Source organism: Diaphorina citri, unplaced genomic scaffold (genome assembly GCF_000475195.1).
Source record: "Diaphorina citri unplaced genomic scaffold, Diaci psyllid genome assembly version 1.1 scaffold1003, whole genome shotgun sequence".
Taxonomy (NCBI): Eukaryota; Metazoa; Arthropoda; class Insecta; order Hemiptera; family Psyllidae; genus Diaphorina; species Diaphorina citri.
The window spans coordinates 112,165-138,746 of record NW_007378434.1 but is presented as its reverse complement, the minus strand read 5'-3'; the positions used below and the strand labels follow the sequence as shown (position 1 = coordinate 138,746).

At 40.3% G+C, this 26,582-nt stretch overlaps 1 protein-coding gene across 1 annotated transcript; it reads left to right on the top strand.

Annotated features, from left to right (window-relative positions):
- The first annotated feature begins 15,546 nt into the window (after positions 1–15,546).
- On the top strand, positions 15,547–26,016 carry LOC103513658 (leucine zipper putative tumor suppressor 2 homolog). Its single transcript, XM_026826795.1, has 7 exons — positions 15,547–15,688; positions 17,722–17,935; positions 18,344–18,476; positions 21,327–21,500; positions 22,910–23,104; positions 23,433–23,555; positions 25,189–26,016. The coding sequence occupies exons 1-7, from the start codon at positions 15,547–15,549 to the stop codon at positions 25,480–25,482; spliced, it is 1,275 nt and encodes a 424-aa protein (XP_026682596.1). The 3' UTR covers positions 25,483–26,016.
- The last annotated feature ends 566 nt before the right edge of the window (positions 26,017–26,582 follow it).

Below are 26,582 nucleotides of genomic sequence, written 5' to 3'. Positions count from 1 at the left end.
ACTTATCCAGGTTTCCCAGTTAAAAAAGTGTCTTCTTAGGGAGGTTGCCAGGAAGGGGCCACGATTTTTTTTTCCCAGTTATCCAGGTTTCCCCCTTAGACGAGTCCCACTTAGACAGGTTCGACTGTATAATCTTGGTCTGTAGGCATTTGATTTTGACGTACTGACGATCGAAATTCGTCGAGGTGATGTTGTCGAGGCAGTGTGGACGGTTTCAGTCGACATTGATCGTCGACTATGCCTGGACATAGCTCAAGGTTCGCCCTTAGAAAAGCTGGCTTTCTCCTATCCTGCCTTTCGTCCCTCTTCGCTTTGTGGACGATAAGACCTCAACTGTTACAGGTCGAGTGGATTGGAACACATCACATGCCACTGAGGCACACTCTCAAGGGTTTAGGCATTGCCTTGCCCTTGGGATCAATTTAATTTGAAACATTCAAACCGCCTATCAATTATCAAACCTTTCTCGACAGACTGGTGAATTGATTCCGGATCACTCTGTTTCAATACAAAGCAAGACTACGTGTGGACACAGCTTAAGGTTCGTCCTCGGAAAGGCTGGCTTCCTCCTATCCTGTCTTTCGTCCCTCTTCGCTTTCGGGACAATAAGACCTCAACATTTACAGTTCCCTCTATCAAACATGCAAACCTCCTATCAAATATTCAAACCTTTCTCGACAGACTGGTGAATTAATTCGGGATTTCTCTGTTTCAATACAAAGCGTCATGATGTAATATTCCTCGCACCCTCAATATTGAGGAGACCTCTTTGTGTGCTAAACTATCACTTTTCTCTCGCGCCATTCAATTTGGACTTACACAACCGGATCGATCCGAAGATAATGGTCTGTGACCTACACATCGCAGCAATATAGCAATATAGCATTAACCTATACTGTATATTTATAAAGCACATTGAATGTAGTACAGGGGTGGCCACTAACCTTACCTTGGGGAGCTGCAATCCCATTAACCCGATTCGGGATGAGCCACAACGCTGGCAAAATAATTTTATGTTTGATTTCACCAATATTTATTCAGTCATTAGAACTCCTGTTAAGCTAACAGCCAGTTAAGTTCCATTTAATTTGTAATGGCTTAACAGGGCTGTTAAGCTAACGGGCTGTTTGAGGCTGGAAAGAAGGTTGGTGAAATCCACCATTGGTCTACAATCTTCAGAATTCAGTCTCATGGAAATCCTGATCTTCAGAGATTTTTTCACCATGAACCATGATTAGATAGCCGCGTAAGATCGTCTCGCGACATTATGGCCTCCCCTGGTATAGCATATTGAATCCAGTATTAAGCATAACACAATGGAAACACGTCATAGTGTGATGGTGGTACATGGGAGACTTATGGAGCTTGTTTATTGACATTCTACATTTCAATCATCAGCCTCGGTGGTGTAGCAACCAAGATGCTCGCCTGGTGAACAAGGAGGGCGGGGGTTCAATCCCAGCCAGGTCACGACGAGGTCCTGTTTACCAGGCGAGCGCCTTGACCACTACACCACCGAGGCAGGTAATACGGAACTACGGAGGAACTATTGCAGGACAAAGCCCCCGGTTTGGCCAAATGGCCCCTTCAGAGTTTCTATGTTATCGTTCTGAAATCGTAGAGAGAAGGAGGACAGGATAGGAAAAAGCCAGCCGTTCCGAGAGCGAACCTTATCTGATTATGATGAAGTTCGCCCCGAGCGGGAAACCTGCAACCTGAAACAAGGGAGGCACGCAACCACAACCATGCTAACTAGACTAGCTTCTCAACTTTTAAAAATGCCTGGTACCACTTACCATATTCATGATAGTTTAAACCACCACCGAACAATTATATCCGGGTTCGATTCCCGCCCCGCGTCAAATTACGAGTGCCAGGTTGAGAACCCGCGTTTCATGTTCGTAAGACGCTCAAGCCATCAAAGTGATTTATGACTACGGAATTATGGCGCATCAAGTAAGGGGCCGGAACCAGTTCAGTACCTCATGTGGTTGAAAAATTACCTAGACGGTATTATTGTTTGTAATAAAGTTGTTGTAGCCAGGGTCGTATCCAGGTTTTTGTCGAGGTGGGCGAGGGTTTAAAGAGTGATGTACCGTGGGGGTAGATGCTCCAAATTTTCGAAGTCTAGTCTACAGTAAAGGAGAAAAATGAAGCCCTTATTTAGAAGGCTGAGGGCCCTCCCTACATACGGCCCTGGTTGTAGCCCCAGAGCTCGCTTAGGCTGGCCCTGCTCCAAGCAATTCCTACTGTCGGTGTGGATTTCTACAATGCCAGTAAGGATAAAGGATTCACATCTACATTTCCAAGGATTGTTAGATGGTAGTGCCCACAGGCGTTGTCCAATCAATAGACGTGCAAGCTTCATGTCCAGAGAAATGTCAATTTGAGCGGCCTATCAATTATTGATTTATAAACAGTTACGATTCCCTACTTATATTGTATGTAAATCTTTTAGGTCATGGTCTGAGTTCGGAATATAGGAATCCACTGTTCATTTGAAATGTTTACCTGATGCCTGATGTGCATATCCTCGATTAACAACCTTTTTTGAAATAATGTTTTTATTTATATGTTTCTACAACGAACAACGGGCGAAACCCCGTAAATGTATGTTGGGAAAAAATACATACAATAGGTGTTAGGTAGAAATAAACAATAAAAAAACAAAGCAAAGGGACGCTTTCTACCCATTAGTATCACGGAGTTCATTAGCTTCCACTGTTCATTTGAAATGTTTACCTGATGCCTGATGTGCATATCCTCGATTAACAACCTTTTTTGAAATAATGTTTTTATTTATATATGTTTCTACAACGGGCGAAACCCCGTAAATGTATGTTGGGAAAAAATACATACAATAGGTGTTGGGTAGAAAAAAAAAACAATAAATAACAACAAAGCAAAGGGACGCTTTCTACCCCATTAGTATGACGAAACTCATTAGGTAGGTACCTACATAATTTAACAATTGTAACCAAGTGCAGGCTATAATGCTGTCGATTACCACTGTCATACTTTGGAAAGTAGGTCTTAGCGGAAAGTATGTCTTAGGGAGGAAGGAACTAGGTCGAGCTTTATATTCCATATATGGTGGGGAAAAAACATACAATAGGTGTTAGGTAAAAATAAACAATAAAAAAACAAAGCAAAGGGACGCTTTCTACCCATTAGTATCACGGAGCTCATTAGCTATGTTACATAATTTAACCATTATAACCAAGTGCAGGCTATAATGCTGTCGATTACCACTGACATACTTTGGAAAGTAGGTCTTAGGAAGGAACTAGGTCGAGCTTTACATTCCATAGAAAATATTTATCCCTAAATGTGCATTAATCAACCTCACGCACACAGCACATAGCACCCTAAATCCCCTAAATGTTACATAATTTAACCATTATAACCACGTGCAGGCTATAATGCTGTCGATTACCACTGACATACTTTGGAAAGTAGGTCTTAGGAAGGAACTAGGTCGAGCTTTACATTCCATAGAAAATATTTATCCCTAAATGTGCATTAATCAACCTCACGCACACAGCACATAGCACCCTAAATCCCCCTAAACCCCTCAAATAGTATCCTCTAAACCCCTCTAATAACACCCCCTAAACCCCTCTAATAGCTCCCCCTAAAACCCTCTAAACCAGCAGCTCCCAAACTTTTTTCCTACGAGGCCATTTTTTCTATTGTGAACGGTCCGCAGCCCCTTTACTATATTTTACATGATCTTCCCGGGAGTCGCAAAGTCCTTCACGACCCCTCAGGGGGCCGCGGACCCCAGTTTGGGAATCACTGCTCTAAACCCAAAATATGAAACCCATCGTTATTGCAAGGTGAAGTGAAGTATTAAATTTGAAATTCATGAGAACAGGGACGGTCAGGGATTATTGAGATTATTAACGTCCTAATTATCACTGACACGAGACGCAAGAGGTGTTTATAATCCAAACGATGCCAATGCTGCTCCGGCTGATGCTGATATTATTGTTGCATCATAATTATTTATCTCATTACATAAATTAGGTATTAGCGGGTACCTACAGTTCCCACACGGGGCGACCTTTACCCTAAACACAATACCTACATGAGTTCACACAGAAACGGCTGGCTTTCTCTGATCCTGTCCTCCTTGTAAGCGCTAGGTCACGGGTTCGATTCAAGCTCGGGCGTACTTTACCCTAACTCATTACTTAACAATGTGCAAAAATTTGGAGCTCATTTCTTTCTTTCGTTCAGTAATAATGGATACCATTGTCAGCTGTCGATTATGTCAAAGACTTTCACTAGAGGAGCCAGCAGGCTTTATCACGCACGCGTCAGGAGCAGAGCTGAATGAAACCAGGATCTCGGGATTGCTCGGCAAAACTCGGACGCACGTGCAATATTTTTCTCTCTCCTCTTCGGATTTATTTTTTAAGACTAAAATAACTAAGCAGGTACCTACTTACATTTTTGCCCCTAGATAGCCATCGCCCCCATTATCGCTCCTTTTATTGATCGCCCCCCATATCGCCCCCTAAGGCTTCATCGCCCCCATGAAAATCTCCATCGCCCCCAAGGGGGCGATATCGCCCAGGTTGGGAAACACTGATTTAAATGAACCTATAGTAGGCCAAATTTTGGGTTCTAACTTTGAAAATTTTGGAGATTACAGCCGAGAATGCCGAGATTTATATGTAGAGCTGTCAATCGATGTCGACGAGGTGAATCTATGTGTCGAGGAAGTGTGGACGGTTTCATGCCTCTCAAGGTTATATTTCTAGTCATTAGACAGATTTTACTCGGGAATATCGGTGTACTCTTCTGTTATTGGAAATTACCTGCGGGACTTAATGTCGATCAAAATTTGAGTGTTTTTGAGTCACATGCAATATTGTGCAGAACAATCATTTCAACTTTGCGTAAGTTCGCGACCACAACGACTACCATTGTAGACCATGGACCATTGACCCTCGCCAAGACCATTGATCAATTGACCATCGATTGACCATTGACCAAGACCCCTACTTATATTGTATGTAAATCTTTTAGGTCATGGTCTGAGTTCGGAATATAGGAATCCACTGTTCATTTGAAATGTTTACCTGATGTGCATATCCTCTCGATTAACAACCTTTTTTGAAATAATGTTTTTATTTATATGTTTCTACAACGGGCGAAACCCCGTAAATGTATGGTGGGGACGATTAACAAAACCTTTTTTGAAATAATGTTTTTATTTATATGTTTCTACAACGGGCGAAACCCCGTAAATGTATGGTGGGGACCATCGCGGAAAAAAATACTCAGCTCAATTTCTTGATTTTGTGCTAGATATAACAGAGCCTTTACTATGTGCTAGATATAACAAAGCCTTTACTATAGTCAAGGCTCTGTTGGGGACGCTTACATACATTAGCATGGTTTATTTTCTCTTGGGTCGGTACTAGTCGATGGTCGGCTTTTCTTTGTGGACGCCTACTAAGCCACTGGCGATAGCTAGTCGAGTGCACCATTTCCCGATTGATTTCTGAAGTGAAGCAACGTCAAGCGTGGTTGGTATCTGAATGTTGTTATCTGCATGGAATCATTTGCAGAGTTTCATACAAACTTTTGATTTGTTCTCGGACCCCAGTTTGGGAATCACTGCTCTAAACCCAAAATATGAAACCCATCGTTATTGCAAGGTGAAGTGAAGTATTAAATTTGAAATAAATTCATGAGAACAGGGACGGTCAGGGATTATTGAGATTATTAACGTCCTAATTATCACTGACACGAGACCGTGTTTATAATCCAAACGATGCCAATGCTGCTCCTGCTGATGCTGATGCTGTTGTTGCATCATAATTTATCTCATTACATAAATTAGGTATTAGCGGGGTCAGTTCCCACACGGGGCGACCTTTACCCTAAACACAATACCTACATGAGTTCACACAGAAACGGCTGGCTTTCTCTGATCCTGTCCTCCTTGTAAACGCTAGGTCACTGGTTCGATTCAAGCTCGGGCGAACTTTACCCTAAACACACGAAAACGCTCTGGCTTTCTCCTATCCTCATTTTCTTTTCATATTTCGGATAATACCTCCGTTGTTACCAGATTCCTCTATTAAACTTCTCCTAAAAAGAAAGTTTTAGGCAAATGTTAAACTCGAATTGATTTCTGAAGTGAAGCAACGTCAAGCGTGGTTGGTATCTGAATGTTGTTATCTGCATGGGATCATTTGCACAGTTTCATGCAAACTTTTGATTTGTTCCATTGATTTCTGAAGTGAAGCAACGTCAAGCGTGGTTGGTATCTGAATGTTGTTATCTGCATGGGATCATTTGCACAGTTTCATGCAAATTTTGGATTTGTTCTAGTCTCATTTCTCAACAATAGAAGCTATAACTATAAGTAGTAGACCTCTGCCTTGCACAGTTATTATTTCGATCGTGCAAAGGTGTTTTCTCAACTCGTATTTCAATTTTTATTGAACGCATAAAGTTCCAATCTAGATGATAGCTGTAACACTTTTACCTATCTGCTTCGGAAATTATGGTTCGTATCGGGAGTAATTTTATACTCAATAAAAAAATACGTTACTGCGGTTCGTAACTGTTAGATATATGTAAATAAATATGATTGGTGTGCAATTGGTACAGAAATCAGTGTGATATCCATAATATTAATATTAGGTACTATAGCTGCCTTGCACAGTTATTATTTCGATCGTGCAAAGGTGTTTTCTCAACTCGTATTTCAATTTTTATTGAACGCATAAAGTTCCAATCTGGATGATAGCTGTAACACTTTTACCTATCTGCTTCGGAAATTATGGTTCGTATCGGGAGTAATTTTATACTCAGTAAAAAAAATACTTTACTGCGGTTCGTAACTGTTAGATATAAATAAATATGATTGGTGTGCAATTGGTACAGAAATCAGTGTGATATCCATAATATTACTATGCCTAGTGGTTCAGCGAACTTGTGCAATTCATTATTCACTCATAAAAAAGGCCTCTTATGAATGGCCTGATTTTGATCAAACTTCAAGGAACTCCTCGATGTATGAAACTGAAATTTACCAAATTTCATTAAAATCTGACCAACCAATCCTTCAGGAGTTATAGCGAAACAAAGAAAACCAGAAGAGAAACTCTCAAAGGACCGATAAGGACTCAAATTATTATTGAATTCTTCGATGTGTTTAACAAGATTGTCAAACCTCATCGAAATTCGGTGCAGTTAGGCTAGTTAGAGAGATCTTGATCAGTGTTGCCAGATGTACGGTAATTGCCGTATTTGTACTAAAAATAATTGCCTGTCATTTGGAGAGCATCCACCCTGATATTATAACATCGGATGATGGTAATTTGGCAGCCACATTTGATGGAATGCGGAGCATCGTGTTTTTACAGTGATGGGTACCCAATTACCCATTAATGTAAAAACACGAGTAAAACCTAGTGAATATGAGAGTGATCATTGAGGTACCTGCTAACTTAATTTTAAATACCACACTCCCCTAATTAGAGGTATAGGAAGTTACAGCAACATCCTTTGTGTGTTAAACTATCACTTTTCTCTCGCGCCATTCAATTTGGACTTGCACAACCGGATCGATCCGAAGATAATGGACTAATTATCACTGACACGAGCTATGATCAAAACAATGCTGCTGCTACTGCTGCCAATGCTGTTGCTCCATCGTATTTTATCTCATTACACAAAAGGGTATTAGCGGGTTCAGTTTCCGCCCGGGGGCGAGCTCTATCCTAAACTCATGAGGTTCGGTCTTAGAACGACTGCCTTCCTCCGATCCTGTCCTCCTTGTAACTTGTAAGCGCTAGATTGGTTTTAATTCAAGCACGGGGGCGAACTTTATCCTCATTTTCTTTCCTATTTCGGATAATACCTCCGTTGTTACCAGACTCCTCTTTTAATTTCTCCTATCCTCATTTTCTTTTCATATTTCGGATAATACCTCCGTTGTTACCAGATTCCTCTATTAAACTTCTCCTAAAAAGAAAGTTTTAGGCAAATGTTAAACTCGAAATGGCGTGGAGCTACTATTTTTTTTTGTTTTTTTTTTTTGTCGCTACTAGGAGTTGAACCCCTAACCCCAGCCCTCCGGAGCATGAACGCTCTACCTCTGAGCCACTGGGACTAATTGTGTCATTACATATCAATGTGCAAAAATTTGGAGCTCACTTCTTTCTTTCGTTCAGTAATAAAAATGTAATAATGGATACCATTGTAAGCTGTCGATTATGTCAAAGACTTTCACTAGAGGAGCCAGCAGGCTTTATCAACACCGCCGACAACGTCACTTAACAAATACCTACAATAAATACCAACAACAATATTACTACAACAAATTCTTCGACTACAATAATAACCATGACGCCCGGAACCCGAGTCTAATGAATGGCAGAATGGCACATAACTAAGTCAACAGAACTCTGCAATAGCTCGGGTGACATAATAGTGACAGTAGAATGCCTTGGCGAATCAATAACAACAAAAACACATTTGTGGATAGCTCGCAGGAAATTCTGTAAGAAAATAACGTAGGTACTTAGGTACAATAAATACCAACAACAATATTACTACAACAAATTCTTCGACTACAATAATAACCATGACGCCCGGAACCCGAGTCTAATGAATGGTAGAATGGCACATATGCAATAGCTCGGGTGACATAATAGTAACAGTAGAATGCCTTGGCGAATCAATAACAACAAAAACACATTTGTGAATAGCTTGCAGGAAATTCTGTAAGAAAATAACGTAGGTACTTAGGCATGTAGGTAGATAGGTAACTACTAACTTACCTAGGTTATACCTACATCTTTATGACAATAAATACCAACAACAATATTACTACAACAAATTCTTCGACTAAAATAATAACCATGACGCCCGGAATCCGAGTCTAATGAATGGCAGAATGGCACATAACTAAGTCAACAGAACTCTGCAATAGCTCGGGTGACATAATAGTAACAGTAGAATGCCTTGGCGAATCAATAACAACAGAAACACATTTGTAGGTATATAGCTTGCAGGAAATTCTGTAAGAAAATAACGTAGGTACTTAGGTATGTAGGTAGATAGGTAACTACTAACTACCTAGGTGTCCTAGGTTATACCTACATCTTTATAGACTGTATAGAACTGTAACGTAAACAGATGGCCCTTAGGGCCCCAGACCCGAATTTCGTCTCGGATGCACACGTCTATTGTAAGGCCAGCCACACTCACGCTCAGTTTGTCTGACAGACCGCGGTCCATCAGACAACGTCGGAACGTCGCGTCGTAACGTGTGTGGCGGAAAAAGCTTCACACCGTCTGACAGACCTCGGTCTCGAGATTTTAACGCCACGCACATTCCAACCTTCTGACGCAGGACGGTCTGTCAGACCCTCAACAGACTTTAACATTTTCATAGGTTTGGTTTGTTCAGGCGACTAGCCCTCAAAGTCGCGCGTCTACGCGTTCAACGTGAGACGGACCTTATTCGCCAGCTAGAGTTCCAGCTAGACTGGTAGGCGACACTCACTTAATAGCATGCTAGGTATTACTTTCTATTATTTATGATAATTATGCAGACTAATTAGTTTTCTAAGGTGCTTCAGGGGATCTTCATATTCCTCATGACATAACTCTAAACTTTTACTATCCGTTCCAGATATAATCGTGGTAATTGTGCTAATCTAGTAAGGCAGTCTGCATGTTCATAGTCTAATTCAGTTAATCACTTCATAACAGGCTCCGAAGCACCTAATTGCTAACACATAAATAAGTAGGTCGCATTTGGCTGTAGGAAGGTATAACCCATCTCCTATCTTATGGTATCTCGTGGTAATTGTGCTAATCTAGTAAGGCAGTCTGCATGTTCATAGTCTAATTCAGTTAATCACTTCATAACAGGCTCCGAAGCACCTGATTGCTAACACATAAATAAGTAGGTCCCATTTGGCTGAAGGAAGGCATAAGGTATAACCCATCTCCTCCTATCTTATGGTATTGAAGGAATCTACTATTTTCTTGGTCTGTAGGTATTTGATTTTGACGTACTGTCGATCGACATTCGACGAGGTGATGTCGTTTGTCGAGGCAGTGTGTACGATTTCAGTCGACATTGATCGACGGCCGTAGACTACGTGTGGACACAGCTTAAGGTTCGTCCTCGGAAAGGCTGGCTTCCTCCTATCCTGTCTTTCGTCCCTCTTCGCTTTCGGGACTATAAGACCTCAACATTTACAGTTCCCTCTATGAAACATGCAAACCTCCTATCAAATATTCAAACCTTTCTCGACAGACTAGTGAATTACATTGATCGACGGCCGTAGACTACGTGTGGACACAGCTTAAGGTTTGTCCTCGGAAAGGCTGGCTTCCTCCTATCCTGTCTTTCGTCCCTCTTCGCTTTCGGGACTATAAGACCTCTATCAAACATGCAAACCTCCTATCAAATATTCAAACCTTTCTCGACAGACTGGTAACTCAATTCCGGATCACTCTGTTTCAATACAAAGCGTCATGATGTAATATTCCTCGCACCCTCAATATTGAGGAGACCTCTTTGTGTGTTAAACTATCACTTTTCTCTCGCGCCATTCAATTTGGACTTGCACAACCGGATCGATCCGAAGATAATGGACTGTGACCTACACATCGCAGCAATATAGCATTAACCCATACTGTATATTTATATAGCACATTGAATATAGTACAGGGGTGGCCACTAACCTTACCTTGGGGAGCCGCAATCCCATAAACCCGATTCGGGACGAGCCACAACGCTGGCAAAATACTTGAAAATTTTATGTTGGATTTCACCAATATTTATTCAGTCATTAGAACTCCTGTTAAGCCAGTTAAGTTCCATTTAATTTGTAATGGCTTAACAGGGCTGTTAAGCTAACGGGCTGTTTGAGGCTGGAAAGAAGGTTGGTGAAATCCACCATTAGTCTACAATCTTCAGAATTCAGTCTCATGGAAATCCTGATCTTCAGAGATTTTTTCACCATGAACCATGATTAGAGAGCCACATAAGGTCGTCCCGCTAGCCACATTATGGCCTCCCCTGATATAGCATATTGAGTCTAGCACAGTCTACAATCTTCAGAATTCAGTCTCATGGAAATCCTGATCTTCAGAGATTTTTTCACCATGAACCATGATTAGAGAGCCACATAAGATCGTCCCGCTAGCCACATTATGGCCTCCCCTGATATAGCATATTGAGTCTAGCACTAAGCATAACACAATGGAAACACGTCAGAGTGTGATGGTGGTACATGGGAGACTTATGGAGCTTGTTTATTGACATTCTACATTTCAATTATCAGCCTCGGTGGTGTAGCAATCAAGACGCTCGCCTGGTGAACAAGGAGGGCGGGGGTTCAATCCCAGCGAGGTCACAACGATTTGATACCCTCAAAGTACTTTACTTTTGAAGTACCTCCATTAAGTAAGAGAGAGTAAATTGTAATACGGAACCAGGGAGGAGCTATTGCAGGACAAAGCCCCCGGTTTGGCCAAATGGCCCCTTCAGAGTTTCTATGTTATCGTTCTGAAATCGTAGAGAGAAGGAGGACAATAATAATAATAATAATAATAATAATAATAATAATAATAATAATAATAATAATAATAATAATAGATTTATTGCTTGCTTTCTTTATACAACAATCTTTTCAAGTTCCACTAAGTACATGTAGGTAGTACTTTTCGGGAACATTAATTGCTATTATAGGTAATTCTTTTTTCTTTCTATTGTAGGAATTTTTCTTATGATTTAAATTTCATTGTTAATCATAAGATACTTTTTGACTTCTTTTTTCATTTTCTTTTCGTTTTCTAATTCTCTTAGACTCATTGGAATTTCATTTAGCAATTTCGGCACTTGGTTTGCGATAGTTGTTCTTCCATAGTTATTATTTATTCGAGGTATTACATAATTTGTATGTCGTGTATTATAATTTGTTACCATTACATTTCTATATTTTTCTTCAAAGTAGTGTTGTGTGATTAAAACATATTTATGAAGGTTCTGTATATTTAGAATGTCATATTTCTTAACTTTTTCATTCCTTTGAGATTTGCTTGTGTACGGATATAGTGTAGCTTTGATAATTTTCTTATGTACTGTTTTAACTGGTTTCCAATTTTCTTCTGTGGTATTACCATACGTTCCAATGCCATAACGAATTACTGTTTCACAAATTGTTTTGTACAACATAGACTTTATGTATAATGGAACAATCTTCTTCATACAATACATTTTATAAGATATAATATTCAATTTGTTCTTTAAGTATTTTGTTTGATTTGACCATTTCATATCATGATCAAAATGAATTCCCAGATATTTCATAGTTTTATCGTTTTGTATTTTCATACATGAACAATTGATGTAATTATTATCAATGCATTTATTGTCATGAATAATCAAATAAATACTTGGTATTTCTCTGAATCTTCTTAACATTGGACTTATACTCAACATCACAATGGTCTTATCTTTATTTAGAAATATTTCTTTTTTATTTAACCAAATTGTTATTTTATTCAAATCTGTTTGTAGTATTTTGTACATTTCTTCTATATTTTCATGTACTAAGTACACCAATGTGTCATCAGCATATTGTATGATTTTTGATTCTATCCCTTTTCTATGTATACTATTTACGTATAAGTTAAATAGTGAAGTTGACAGTACAGCTCCAGTAATTAAACCACACGTAATAGTTACTTCATTACTTTCAATGTTTCCTAGTTTAATTTTCTGTTTCCTTTCTTTGAAATAATCGTTAAAGAATTCTTTTGTACCATTTGTCATGCCAAGTTCATCTAATACTTCAAGCATTTTTGAATGATCAATTGTTTCATAAGCTTTTTTTAAATCTAAACTGACAGTTAGGCAATATTTATTTTGATCAAGGGCATTATTGACATCCTCCGAGTATTTATTTAGAGCTTGAATAGTGCTTTTCCCTTTTCGGAATCCAAATTGATGTTCACTGATAATTTTATATTTTTCGAGAAAATCATTTAATTGTCCACTTACGTGTTTTTCCAAGATCTTTATTAAACAAGATAAAACTGCTATTGGGCGGAGAACCAGCCGTTCCGAGAGCGAACCTTATCAGATTATGATGAAGTTCGCCCCGAGCGGGAAACCTGCAACCTCAAACAAGGGAGGCACGCAACCACAACCATGCTAACTAGACTAGCTTCTCAACTTTTAAAAATGCCTGGTGCCACTTACCATATTCATGATAGTTTAAACCACCACCGAAAAATTATATCCGGGTTCGATTCCCGCCCCGCAACAAACTACGAGTACCAGGTTGAGAACCCGCGTATCATGTTCGTAAGACGCTCAAGCCATCAAAGTGATTTATGACTACGGAATTATGGCGCTTCAAGCAAAGTTACTTTGTAAGTACTTTTTACTTTCCTTATTATTAGAATGTAGAATTACCTACAGAACTGTTTATCTCGGCACACTTGACGTATATTGGTACCTATTTAACATTACTGCAGTGACGTGTGGTGTCAACCTGGTTAGCTTGAAGGATGGTGCGTCTACCTTGTAAGCGCTAGGTCGAGGGTTCGATTCCCACCCGGGGTTCCGAAAACGAACTGTATCCGTTCAGGATAAAATCTAGCCCCGTGCGCGGCAAAGACCCACGGCCCATCGCTTTCAAGGCAGACGAGCTACCATCCAAGCTAACTAGGCTGACTCACATGAGTGTTAACTGTCGTTTTTATTTGGTAGCAATGAAACAACTGCTACATTAGAATCGTGTGGTCCATGTCATAGCACGCCCGTAGTATACAATGGAGGACTCGCCACTGTTATTTAGCATGACTTTCATGGCGCATTGTCCTTAGAGACGCTGTGAGTGGGCCGCCAACGCCGCAATCATAAAGGCGGACTGATTGCAGATAAGGAAGTTATTAATTGAATCGGAAAGGTTGCAATCAATATGTGACGTCCCCATGGTGGCGAAATATAATGTGGGTGCATCAATGACATTGGTATCTAGCTTTATTTAACGAACTATCGCGTCCATACTTTCAGAAATACCTGGACGAGCTAGAAGGAATGAAATAAAGAAAATAACAAAAGGTAACGAATTAACAAAAAGTAGGTACCAATCAAAAAACGTACTACTTAGTACATTATCAGTACAAAAAAAGTACTTAACAAACTATCTCGTCCTCTCTCATCCACATTTGTATTTAACGAACTATCGCGTCCATACTTTCAGAAATACCTGGACGAGCTAGAAGGAATGAAATAAAGAAAATAACAAAAGGTAACGAAATAACAAAAAGTAGGTACCAATCAAAAAAACGTACTACTTAGTACATTATCAGTACAAAAAAAGTACTTAACAAACTATCTCGTCCTCTCGTCCACATTTTCAGAAGTACCTGGACGAGTCCCACTTCCCCCTGTCCAAGCCTACCTCTCCCTCCTCCGACTATCACTCTCTGGACAACATCTCATCCTCGTCTCCAGTCTCGCACATATCCAAATTCGACTATGAGAAACTCAAAGAAGAGCTGAGCGAACTCAACATGAAATTGTACCGGGAACAGAGTTTATTTCAGCGAGAGAAGATCACGTGGGCTGAGGAGAAAGAGAAGGTAAGAGACTGGCCTGAGCTTCAGAGTAGACTTTTTGTGTATGACTGTGTCGTTCTAGTAAGAATTTGACTTAGGTATAGCACAACATAGAACATATCACGCGAGAAGAAAGTTGAGTACAGCTAGTCTACTAAGTAAGTATACGAACCTCGTGATAACCAGATACAAAGTGAGCCTTATCATTAGAGATTCTTAGTAGCAGCTATAAAGTTAAGCCGCACAGAATGCCAAAGTTAGAACCGCTCTCCTGATTACGTTTCCTGACAAGTTGACAACCTACAGCGATGCACCAGTTTACACTTTACACTTCTCTACAACTTCAAATGCACCGAGTCTACACTCCTCTACAACGTTAAAGACTCGTAGATTTGTTTAAGCTTAACACATCCTTTGGGGCTCTTTGCCCCTACACCTAAACCTCAGTCAGAGTGCCCTGAGGAAAAAAATAGGGTTCCGGAAGCTCAATCGTGTGACTGGGTTCCGGAACTCTAATATTGAACTCCGGGGCTCTTTGCCCCTACACCTAAACCTCAGTCAGAGTGCCCTGAGGAAAAAAATAGGGTTCCGGAAGCTCAATCGTGTGACTGGGTTTCGGAACTCTAATATTGAACTCCATATCGGGAAGCTCGACACTAGAATATAGCATTCCAACAGCCCAGATCAGGGGAAGTAACCCAATAATAGAGTTCTTCCACCATAAACTTGTGGCACCCTGTCACCATTTTCTTTCTCAGTTGAGCTTGTTAATTGAATCGGAAAGGTTGCAATCAATATGTGACGTCCCATGGTGGCGAAATAATGTGGGTGCATCAATGACATTGGTATCTAGCTTTGGTACCTATTCTAGGTACTTGGCATCTGCCTTTAGTTCCGCACTTATCTCATCAAATCGCACGTAATATGTATAGTCTAGTCAAGTCTAGTCCCAGTACTGCCAACTTCCATGTGTATGCGGGCCACATGCTACATTCGGAGGGAGCACCCAAGTTGGAAACCCCTGGTCTAGTCTATATTTCTATGTATATGGATAGAAGCCTAGAAGGTACATATTTCGCCACCCTAGTTAGCTTGGAGGGTAGCGTCTGCCTTGTAAGTAGGTCGCGGGTTCAATTCCAGCCCGGTCAAAACTTTACCCTGGCTTTCTCCTATCCTGTCTTCCTTCTCTCTCTTCGCTTTCAAGACCTCACAATAAATACCAACAACAATATTACTACAACAAATTCTTCGACTAAAATAATAACCATGACGCCCGGAATCCGAGTCTAATGAATGGTAGAATGGCACATAACTCTGCAATAGCTCGGGTGACATAATAGTAACAGTAGAATGCCTTGGCGAATCAATAACAACAGAAACACATTTGTGAATAGCTTGCAGGAAATTCTGTAAGAAAATAACGTAGGTACTTAGGTATGTAGGTAGATAGGTAACTACTAACTACCTAGGTTATACCTACATCTTTATGGACTGTATAGAACTGTAACGTAAGCAGATGGCCCTTAGGGCCCCAGACCCGAATTTCGTCTCGGATGCACACGTCTATTGTAAGGCCAGCCACACTCACGCTCAGTTTGTCTGACAGACCACGGTCCATCAGACAGACCGTCACGTCGCGTCGTAACGTGTGTGGCGGAAAAAGCTTCACACCGTCTGACAGACCTCGGTCTCGAGATTTTACCGCCACGCACAGTCCGACCTTCTGACGCAGGACGGTCTGTCAGACCCTCAACAGACTATCATTTTCATAAGTTTGGTTTATCAGGCGACGTTTAAATTAAACAAGGACTTTTGAGACATACTGTATAGACTGTGTAGGTATTGAGTGGATCCCTAAGCTATAATACCGAAAATCCGAAAAACATCGAAATCCCGATAATATCAAACTTCCATGTGTATGCGGGCCACATGCTACATTCGGAGGTACTTCGCGGGCCACATATGTACACAGGGGAGCACCCAAGTTGGAAACTTCTGGTCTAGTCTATATTTCTATGTATATGGATAGAAGTCTAGAAGGGACATATTTCGCCACCCCAGTTAGCTTGGAGGGTAGCGTCTGCATGCCTTGTAAGTAGGTCGCGGGTTCAATTCCAGCCCTTACGATACATCGGATACTCGATATATCGAAGTTTGAAAACATCGATGTATCGAACATCGATGTTTTCGTCTCGATGTCCCAACCCTATATGGATAGAAGCCTAGAAGGTACATATTTCGCCACCCCAGTTAGCTTGGAGGGTAGCGTCTGCCCTGTAAGTAGGTCGCGGGTTCAATTCCAGCCCGGTCAAAACTTTACCCTGGTTTTCTCCTATCCTGTCTTCCTTCTCTCTTCGCTTTCAAGACCTTAACAGTTAGGTACTATCCTGGCTTCCTTCTCTCTTCGCTTTCAAGACCTTAACTTAACAGTTAGGTACATTTTATCAAACCTCTTTTTTAAAAAAAAGGCACTGAATGCGTACATAAGAGCACGGACGTACCTGTCCGACCCTTGCAGACCTCGCGGTGTGAGGGCTCCCGCACTTAGTAACTCTTAATAAATGAATGAACGAACGTTTTGGGATGCAGTAATTAGTACCTAATCTAAAAATAATTGCCTGTCATTTGGAGAGCATCCACCCTGATATTATAACATCGGATGATGGTAATTTGGCAGCCACATTTGATGGAATGAGGAGCATCGTGTTTTTACAGTGATGGGTTTTTTACAGTGATGGGTACCCAATAATGTAAAAACACGAGTGAAACCTAGTAAATATGAGATCATTGAGGTACCTGCTAACTTAATTTTAAATACCACACTCCCCTAATTAGAGGTATAGGAAGTCACAGCAACATCTAATATTCAGGACCGTATTCAGAATTTTATTGAGGAGGGAGGGGTGCAAGGTCCAAACAGTGATGTACCAACGGGAAAGGGAGGTGGGATGCTCCAAATTTTCACAGTCTGGCCTACAGGGAAGGTGAACAATAAAGCCCGGAGGGTGGGGGGGGGGCTTGCTCCCCTCCTGAATACGGCCCTAGTAATATTATCTACCTAAATTCAGGAGTACCTGATAGGGAGTGGCTGCCCCTAACTTTTCAACTTCTTTCCTCGTTTCAGTTCCAAAGCCTCCTCATTCCGCCTTGTTGAGCCTAGCAGCAGTACCTTATCTTCCGCAAGCTGTGCCAATCTCGCGCGAGCCTCGAGTAGCGAGCTCGTATGCGAGCTCGAAGCCGCCCTCAGGGAACGGGATTACGAGCTGACCTACCTGCGACAAACCATGGAGCACAACGAACAAGTCATATTCAGGTAAATAAACAACGAACAAGTCATATTCAGGTAAAATAAACAACGAACAAGTCATATTCAGGTAAAATAAACAACGAACAAGTCATATTCAGGTAAATAAACAACGAACAAGTCATATTCAGGTAAAATAAACAACGAACGAGTCATATTCAGGTAAATAAACAACGAACAAGTCATATTCAGGTAAATAAACAACGAACAAGTCATATTCAGGTAAATAAACAACGAACAAGTCAGATGACCACACATAGTTGACCGGCCATAGGTAGATGTCGACTGAACCGTTCACACTGTCTCGACAACAAAGCTTCACAGATCGATGTCGATCGACGTTCGGTCGACCTTGTTTGGACACACCTTAAGGGTCGTACCTATATTAAGACTAGGTATTCCTTTTGTCTTTTTCAGGGTGTACCAAGACAAAGAAAGAGCCTGGGAGAGAGAAATGAAGAGACTGAAAGCCCTACATGAAAGTCGACTGAGAACCGGCGCTCAGAAGTCCCAAAAACTAGAACAAATGCTCATGATGCAATCCTACCAGGTAAACTAGCGGGAACTTCCGGGTTCGATTCCCGAAATCAGAAACTAAAATTAGAATTTTGAAGGACATAAAGACGAAAATTCAATTTTAAAGAGAGCATCTTGAATGATGTGGGTGGGAGGATTTATGTGGGTGTGGGTGGGAATTATGTGGGTGGGAGACGAAAATTTAATCAGTTATTTTTTCGGAGTTTTGACCTCAGATTTGGATTTTTCCTAACTTTTTACATAGGAATCGACCATTTATTTATAATTTTTACCCCATTTGCAACTGCTTCATTGGTACATTCAACAGGCTATTGCCGTTGATTTTGCATTTGGTTGATAATGTTGATATCATATGATTCTCCGGATTACTCTGTAAGAACTGCAATACCTTACCGATTATTATCCATCAAGCCTGCCCAACCCATGGTTTGTCGTTCACAGCGCGGGATTTTGTTAGGCATTAAAAGTGCTTGTACACCTCGATAAATTTTATGATTCGTCTTGGACTCGAACCGCCAACCTCCAGATCCGAAATCCTCCGCGCTACTGCACCACTTAGGTTAGTTGAGGCCGCAGCATTTTTTCAGCTTTCATCATGTAGGTACCTACAATCGATAACGTTAAAAATTCAACTGTACTTGTTCAGAAGTTTCGTCAATGGAATGTTGCTATAAAAGGAGCTGTACACAAAAAAGAGTTTTCACTATTTGAGCAGTGACCAGTGTTATTATAGGGTTAGGTTAAACGCAAAAAAGAGTTTTCAGGTTCAATCTCAGGTACCGGGGACGCAACTCGGATGACCTTTTTTTGAGTTGGGACCCAAATCATCCGATTTGGGATTCTCGAACTCATCTGGTGTTCCTCCACGGCTACGTATAAAATACACACGTGGTATAAAATGTAGGAAAAGGAACGTCTTGAAGTCTTGATAAACAAACATTTTCAGGTTCAATCTCAGGTACCGGGGACGCAACTCGGATGACCTTTTTTTGAGTTGGGACCCAAATCATCCGATTTGGGATTCTCGGACTCATCTGGTGTCCCTCCACGGCTACGTATAAAATACACACGTTGTATAAAATGTAGGAAAAAGAACGTCTTGAAGTCTTGATAAACAAACACCCCCCCGTGTTTGTTTATATGTTTAACGGAGGTAATGAGGCAAGCAATTAATTACCTAGTACACCTACATCATCATTTAGGTACCTAATGTGTAAACAACATTATTTATGTACCATGTAAACATAATTATTTAGATACCTCCATACAGAGTGCTCGAAAAGTCCTGGAACACCTGAATTTTTTTTTTTATGTTTAAGATGAGAAGCTGAAATTTGGGGTGGGTAGGGTTTTTATATTTTAAAATATGTACTTGTAAACAACATTATTTATGTACCATGTAAACATAATTATTTAGATACCTCCATACAGAGTGCTCGAAAAGTCCTGGAACACCTGAATATTTTTTTTTTATATGTTTAAGATGAGGAGCTGAAATTTGGGGTGGGTAGGGTTTTTATCTTTTAAAATATGTACCTTTTTTTAAAAAAGTAGGTAGTTGCCAAATTTAAGCTTGAGCCAGGGTCGGCCCCAGGGGGACCAACTTCAAAGTCTTAAATGGGAACCCCCCTGTTTGTGACACAGCGTTCAAAAAATATTGAGGGATTCCAGGACTTTTTGAACACTCTGTATAAGTATGTAAACATAATTATATTTAGATGTGTATGTAAAAAACTTGAGTACAAAACTGTGTCAGCCTAGGGGAAATGAGGAACATCCTATTCCTTTTATTTCCCTTAGGCAATATTATTTTCGACTAGGGGCAAGGGTAAGAGATATTTCCCGTTATTTTAAGCTTTCATGGAAAAACTTTTTCGCAATTATTATGCGGGGCCTAATTTAAATATATTCGTCTGGAAAAGCAAACATTTCACAATTTGCTAAAGTCAAAATTGACCAATCAAATGCCTTGAGACTATGCTTAGCACGAACTTAAGAGCCAGCGTTTTGTTCATAAATATGGGTGTAAGTGCTCGTACACCTCGATAAATTTTATGATTCGTCTTGGACTCGAACCGCCAACCTACAGATCCGAAATCCTCCGCGCTACTACACCACTTAGGTTAGTTGGGGCCGTAATCAGGATTCAAATCTAGGACCTTTCACGTCTTTCAAAACCCCGAGGGATCCAATAAAAGGTAAGAGTATTCTCAATCAGGATTCGAATCCAGGACTTCTAGTAACCCATGCCTTTCAAAACCCAGGGGGTTCCACTAAGTTAAGAGTATTCTCCATCAGTGCCCTAAATCACCAAAGTATGGAAAAGTATTTACAATTCCATATTTTGACATGATTCGTCCAAATTCAAAATTCTGCTTTTCCATTGGCTATTACACTTGTAAGATACTTTTCCATACTTTGGTGATTTAGGGCACAGGATTCGAAGTCGCGACCCCTGGTAGCTCCCACCGTTCAAAAGCCAGGCGGGTGCCAGTCCGTATATTGGGGCACTTTGTTCTTGACAAAACAAATAATGGTATCCTAGAGGTTCAAAAGCAGAAAGCAGATATTATGCGCTCATATAACCTAAATTGAGGTGGATAACTTTAAGAAAGGTTTCATAAGCGGATAGATAACCTTAATAAGAGTTCAAAAGGCACAAACGGTCCAAAATTTAACAAGTTTTCCTAGCTTAGGTACAAGAAAAAGAAGAAGAAGAAGAAGAAGAAGAAGAAGAAGAAGAAGAAAACACACACAAACACACACACAACCTTGACCCAAAGTTGAGACATTGTCGAAAACTAAATATCCATTGCTTATCCCTAAAGGCAATTCAGCAAAAAAAAAAATCCCTCTTTTGCAGTTACAAGAGGATAAGAAACGAATGCGAGATGAAACGGATCGGACCAGCCAGGAGACAAAGAAACTTAATCTGGATCTAGACACTCTCAGATCCCGACTAGAAGAAACTGAATGGAACTTGTGCCAGAAGTCCGGGGAACTTGCACTACTAAAGTCAAAACTCAAAGATACACAGGTAAGAGTCAAGACCCAAGAGTGAATCGAACCAACAACTTCCGAATTCACAATCCATCTAGCGCGGTGGACTTTGGATTTGGAGAAGTATACTCTAATTGCTTCCATAGTTGAAAAAAAAGGTGTGTCTGCTCATCAGGTATCAGGTAGACCTGACAGGCGGACCTGATCAGCCTTACCTGTCAGATCTACCTTATTGTATTGAGCGGCTGGCCTGAGCTTCAGAGTAGACTTTTTGTGTATGACTGTGTCGTTCTAGTAAGAATTTGACTTAGGTATAGCACAACATAGAACATAATTATCACGCGAGAAGAAAGTTGAGTACAGCTAGTCTACTAAGAACGAACCTCGTGATAACCAGATACAAAGTGAGCCTTATCATTAGAGATTCTTATAGTAGCAGCTATAAAGTTAAGCCGCACAGAATGCCAAAGTTAGAACCGCTCTCCTGATTACATTTCCTGACAAGTTGACAACCTACAGCGATGCACCAGTTTACACTTTACACTTCTCTACATCTTCAAATGCACCGAGTCTACACTTCTCTACAACGTTAAAGATTCGTAGATTCGTTTAAGCTTAACACATCCTTTGGGGCTTTTTGCCCCTACACCAAAGCCTCAGTCAGAGTGCCCTGAGGAAAAAAATAGGGTTCCGGAAGCTCAATCGAGTGACTGGGTTCCGGAACTCTAATATTGAACTTTATATCGGGAAGCTCGACATTAGAATATAGCATTCCAACAGCCTAAATCAGGGGAAGTAACCCAATAATAGAGTTCTTCCACCATAAACTTGTGGCACCCTGTCACCATTTTCTTTCTCCGGACCAGCCAGGAGACAAAGAAACTTAATCTGGATCTAGACACTCTAAGATCCCGACTAGAAGAAACTGAATGGAACTTGTGCCAGAAGTCCGGAGAACTTGCACTACTCAAGTCAAAACTCAAAGATACACAGGTAAGAGTCAAGACCCAAGAGTGAATCGAACCAACAACTTCCGAATTCACAATCCATCTAAGTAACTCGGTGGACTTTGGATTTGGAGGTCCAAACTTGAACTGTTGGAATAAAGAGATTAGCTGCCCCACCTTGATCATCTAAATAAAACACCACTATCTTCAATATTCTACCCGAATAGGACTGGAAATAGGACATATTCTGCCGTACAGAGGACTCTCATCAGAAAAGATCCCGATTTCAATGGAATGTAAGAAAAAAAACCCCATTTCAATAGAATGTAACACTTCTAATTATGTTTGAATTAATTTCAAGCAATATTTGTCGTACAAGCAGTATTGTTTAGTACAGATTTCAAACACTTGTAAAGACCTCAGGGCTTTGATAGTTTGTTTCTCTTCGAAAATACAAGGTAATCTCTTAGTAATAATTTTCTTTTCTGACTCATCACAGGGCGACCAAACGTTCAAAAGTCACGAGCTGATCCAACTCCGAACGGAAATCCGCGACCTTCGTCGAGAACTGGATGAGAAAAACCTCGAGATCAGCAACCTGAAGCGAGAAATGAACGAGATTCGCGATCAGCATGATGCTGAAGAAACGGAACTCAAGCTGATCATTCAGCAGCTGCAACACAAGATGAGTCAGGTAGGTCCCTAGTCAAATAGAATAGAATGAACTAGATCAGCAACCTGAAGCGAGAAATGAACGAGATTCGTGATCAGCATGATGCTGAAGAAACAACTCAAGCTGTTCATTCAGCAGCTTATCCAAATGACGAAAAGTGAAGGAAATATGGATACCGAAATAACTAATGATCACAAAAAATTTGTACCGAAATAAGTAGAGGGAAAGAATTAAAATAACAAAATGTAGGTACATACCTACTATCAAAAAAAACAGGGGAAAACGGCAGTACGTACGAGTACATTTACATTATCAGTACAAAAAAAAGTATTTAACGAGGACCAGCCAGGAGACAAAGAAACTTAATCTGGATCTAGACACTCTAAGATCCCGACTAGAAGAAACTGAATGGAACTTGTGCCAGAAATCCGGCGAACTTGCACTACTCAAGTCAAAACTCAAAGATACACAGGTAAAGTGTCAAGACAGCGAATCGAACCACCAACTTCCGGATCCAAAATCCATCTAGCCCGGTAGACTTTCGATTTGGAGGTCTAAACTTGAACTGTTGGGATAAACAGACTAGCTGCCCAACCTCGATCATCTAAATAAAACACTAATATCTTCTCTTTTCTTTCTACCCGAACACAGGACTTTCATCAGAATAGTCCCCCATTTCAGAGAAATGTAACACTTCTCCTTGTGTACAAAATTAATTTCAAGCAATATTGTATTGTACAAAGTTTCAAACACTTGTGAAGACATCAGGGCTTTGATTGTCTCTTTTAGAAAATATTTATAAGACAAAATCTGAAATGCTTTGTTCCTGACTCATCACAGGGCGACCAAACGTTCAAAAGTCACGAGCTGATCCAACTCCGAACGGAAATCCGCGACCTTCAGCAGACCACCATCTCCCACACTGCCATTCAGCTGTGACCGAATTTCTAGTGGACAAGGAGGAATTGGCCAAATCTCTATTAATCAAGTTTAGTATATCTGCCAGCCTAGTTATCTTGGTTGGTAGCGCGTCTGCCTTGTAAGCGTTAGGCCGCAGTTCATTTCCCACCTGAAGCGGATTTTGTCCTGAACGGTTAGTTCTTTCTCGGAACGGATAGCTTTCTCCTATCCTGTCTTCCTTCTCGATTCGATTTCGGGACGACAAGACCTTGGTAGTTACACTATCAAACCTCTTCGAAAGAGGAGATCATGATTGAATTGCCTTTATAAGGAGAGGACTTACGAAAAAAAATCCGTTTTATTTTCATAGATTAAAGACTTCTTCTAACATCAACGGTTAATGTTCTTTCTCGGAACGGATAGCTTTCTCCTATCCTGTCTTCCTTCTCGATTCGATTTCGGGACGATAAGACCTTGGTAGTTACACTATCAAACCTCTTTGAAAGAGGAGTAAATCATGATTGAATTGCCTATCAACTTAGAGAGGACTTACGAAAAAAAAGGGGGAGAGGACTTACGAAAAAAAATCCGTTTTATTTTCATAGATTAAAGACTTCTTCTAACATCTTTCCAGGAGGAAACGTATTGACTCACGATGTTTTGAGCTATAGCCCCTCTAGGAGAACATAATTCCATTTCATATGAATGAATGGTGCCTTACTATGTAGTTTTTCTTTAATTGGTCAAAGGTTTGTAATAAAAACCAGTTCTATCTAATAAGAGCAAAGAGATTTCTGGTCCGATCACTGCCCTATTTAATATCTAAATGCTCATCTAATCGAACTCTATTTCTACAGAGTACCAGAAGTTCTGTACCAGAAAAAAGCAAGGTTTTTATTATAAGAAATTTACACCTCTTCTGTACCAAATACACAAGACCTTGTTTAGACTGTGGGAGTAAAGGGACTCTTCAGTCTCATTCTGGCAGTATAAACAGGGTATATTCTATTCTATTCTATCTGGAACAATGTGTTATACAAATGACTTACTCAACAAAATACTCAAGTATATTTATTTACAATTCATGGACAGCCATAACATAATAAATTAAAAGAAATAACAATAAAAAAGAAGAAAAAAATATGGAACTGAAGAAAGAATAGGGTCTACAATGTTATGCCTTAGTGCCTTAGTGTTCTTGACATCTTCAAAGTACGGTATACGTTATACCTGGCGAAATTTCCAAAAAATATCATAGGTCGTTCGACCTTTCCTACTTTCCAGGATGTACAAAATTCTCAAACCCCATTTCTTTTCCCTCTACCGTGTTGCAGGTTCTCAAATACCAACGTCAACTGCAGCTCAACTACGTACAAATGTTACGCCGCTCCAAACATCTCGAGAATCAACTGGAAAATTTAAGCCTCGAGCTGGACTTGAACCGGCGAACCAAGAAACCTCTGCAGACCACCATCTCCCACACTGCCATTCAGCTGTGACCGAAAAGACAAGGAGGAATTGGCCAAATCTCTATTAATCAAGTATATCTGCCAGCCTAGTTATCTTGGTTGGTAGCGCGTCTGCCTTGTAAGCGTTAGGCCGCAGTTCATTTCCCACCTGAAGCGGATTTTATCCTGAACGGTTAATGTTCTTTCTCGGAACGGATAGCTTTCTCCTATCCTGTCTTCCTTCTCGATTCGATTTCGGGACGATAAGACCTTGGTAATTACACTATCAAACCTCTTCAAAAGAGGAGTAAATCATGATTGAATTGCCTATCAACTTATAAGGAGAGGAGTTACGAAAAAAAATCCGTTTTATTTTCATAGATTAACGACTTCTTCTAACATCTTTCCAGAAGGAAACGTATTGACTCACGATATTCGAGCTATAGCCCCTCTGGGAGAACAGAATTCCATTTCATATGAATGAATGGTGCCTTACTATGTAGTTTTTCTTTAATTGGTCAAAGGTTTGTAATAAAAACCGGTTAAAAGAGCAAAGAGATTTCTGGTCCGATCACTGCCCTATTTAATACCTAAATGCTCATCTACAATAAAAACCTCTAATAAGAGCAAAGAGATTTCTGGTCCGATCACTGCCCTATTTAATACCTAAATGCTCATCTAATCGAACAATAAAAACCTCTAATAAGAGCAAAGAGATTTCTGGTCCGATCACTGCCCTATTTAATACCTAAATGCTCATCTAATCGAACTTTTTTTACGATGATTATCAAAAATAACACGTTTGACTCCGGGACTAAAGTGCCTTTTCAGTCCTATCTCAGAAGGATGTACAGAGAAATGTACAAATAGTTCAAGTTAAGTCAACACGAAGAACACTTTGCTTAGACTGTGGGAGTGAAGGGCTTTTTCAGTCTCATTCTGGCGGTATAGATCAAAAATAACACGTTTGACTCCGGGACTAAAGTGCCTTTTCAGTCCTATCTCAGAAGGATGTACAGAGAAATGTACAAATAGTTCACGTTAAGTCAACACGAAGAACACTTTGCTTAGACTGTGGGAGTGAAGGGCCTTTTCAGTCTCATTCTGGCAGTATAAACAAGGTGTATTCTATTTTGTGGCTTGACTGGGTT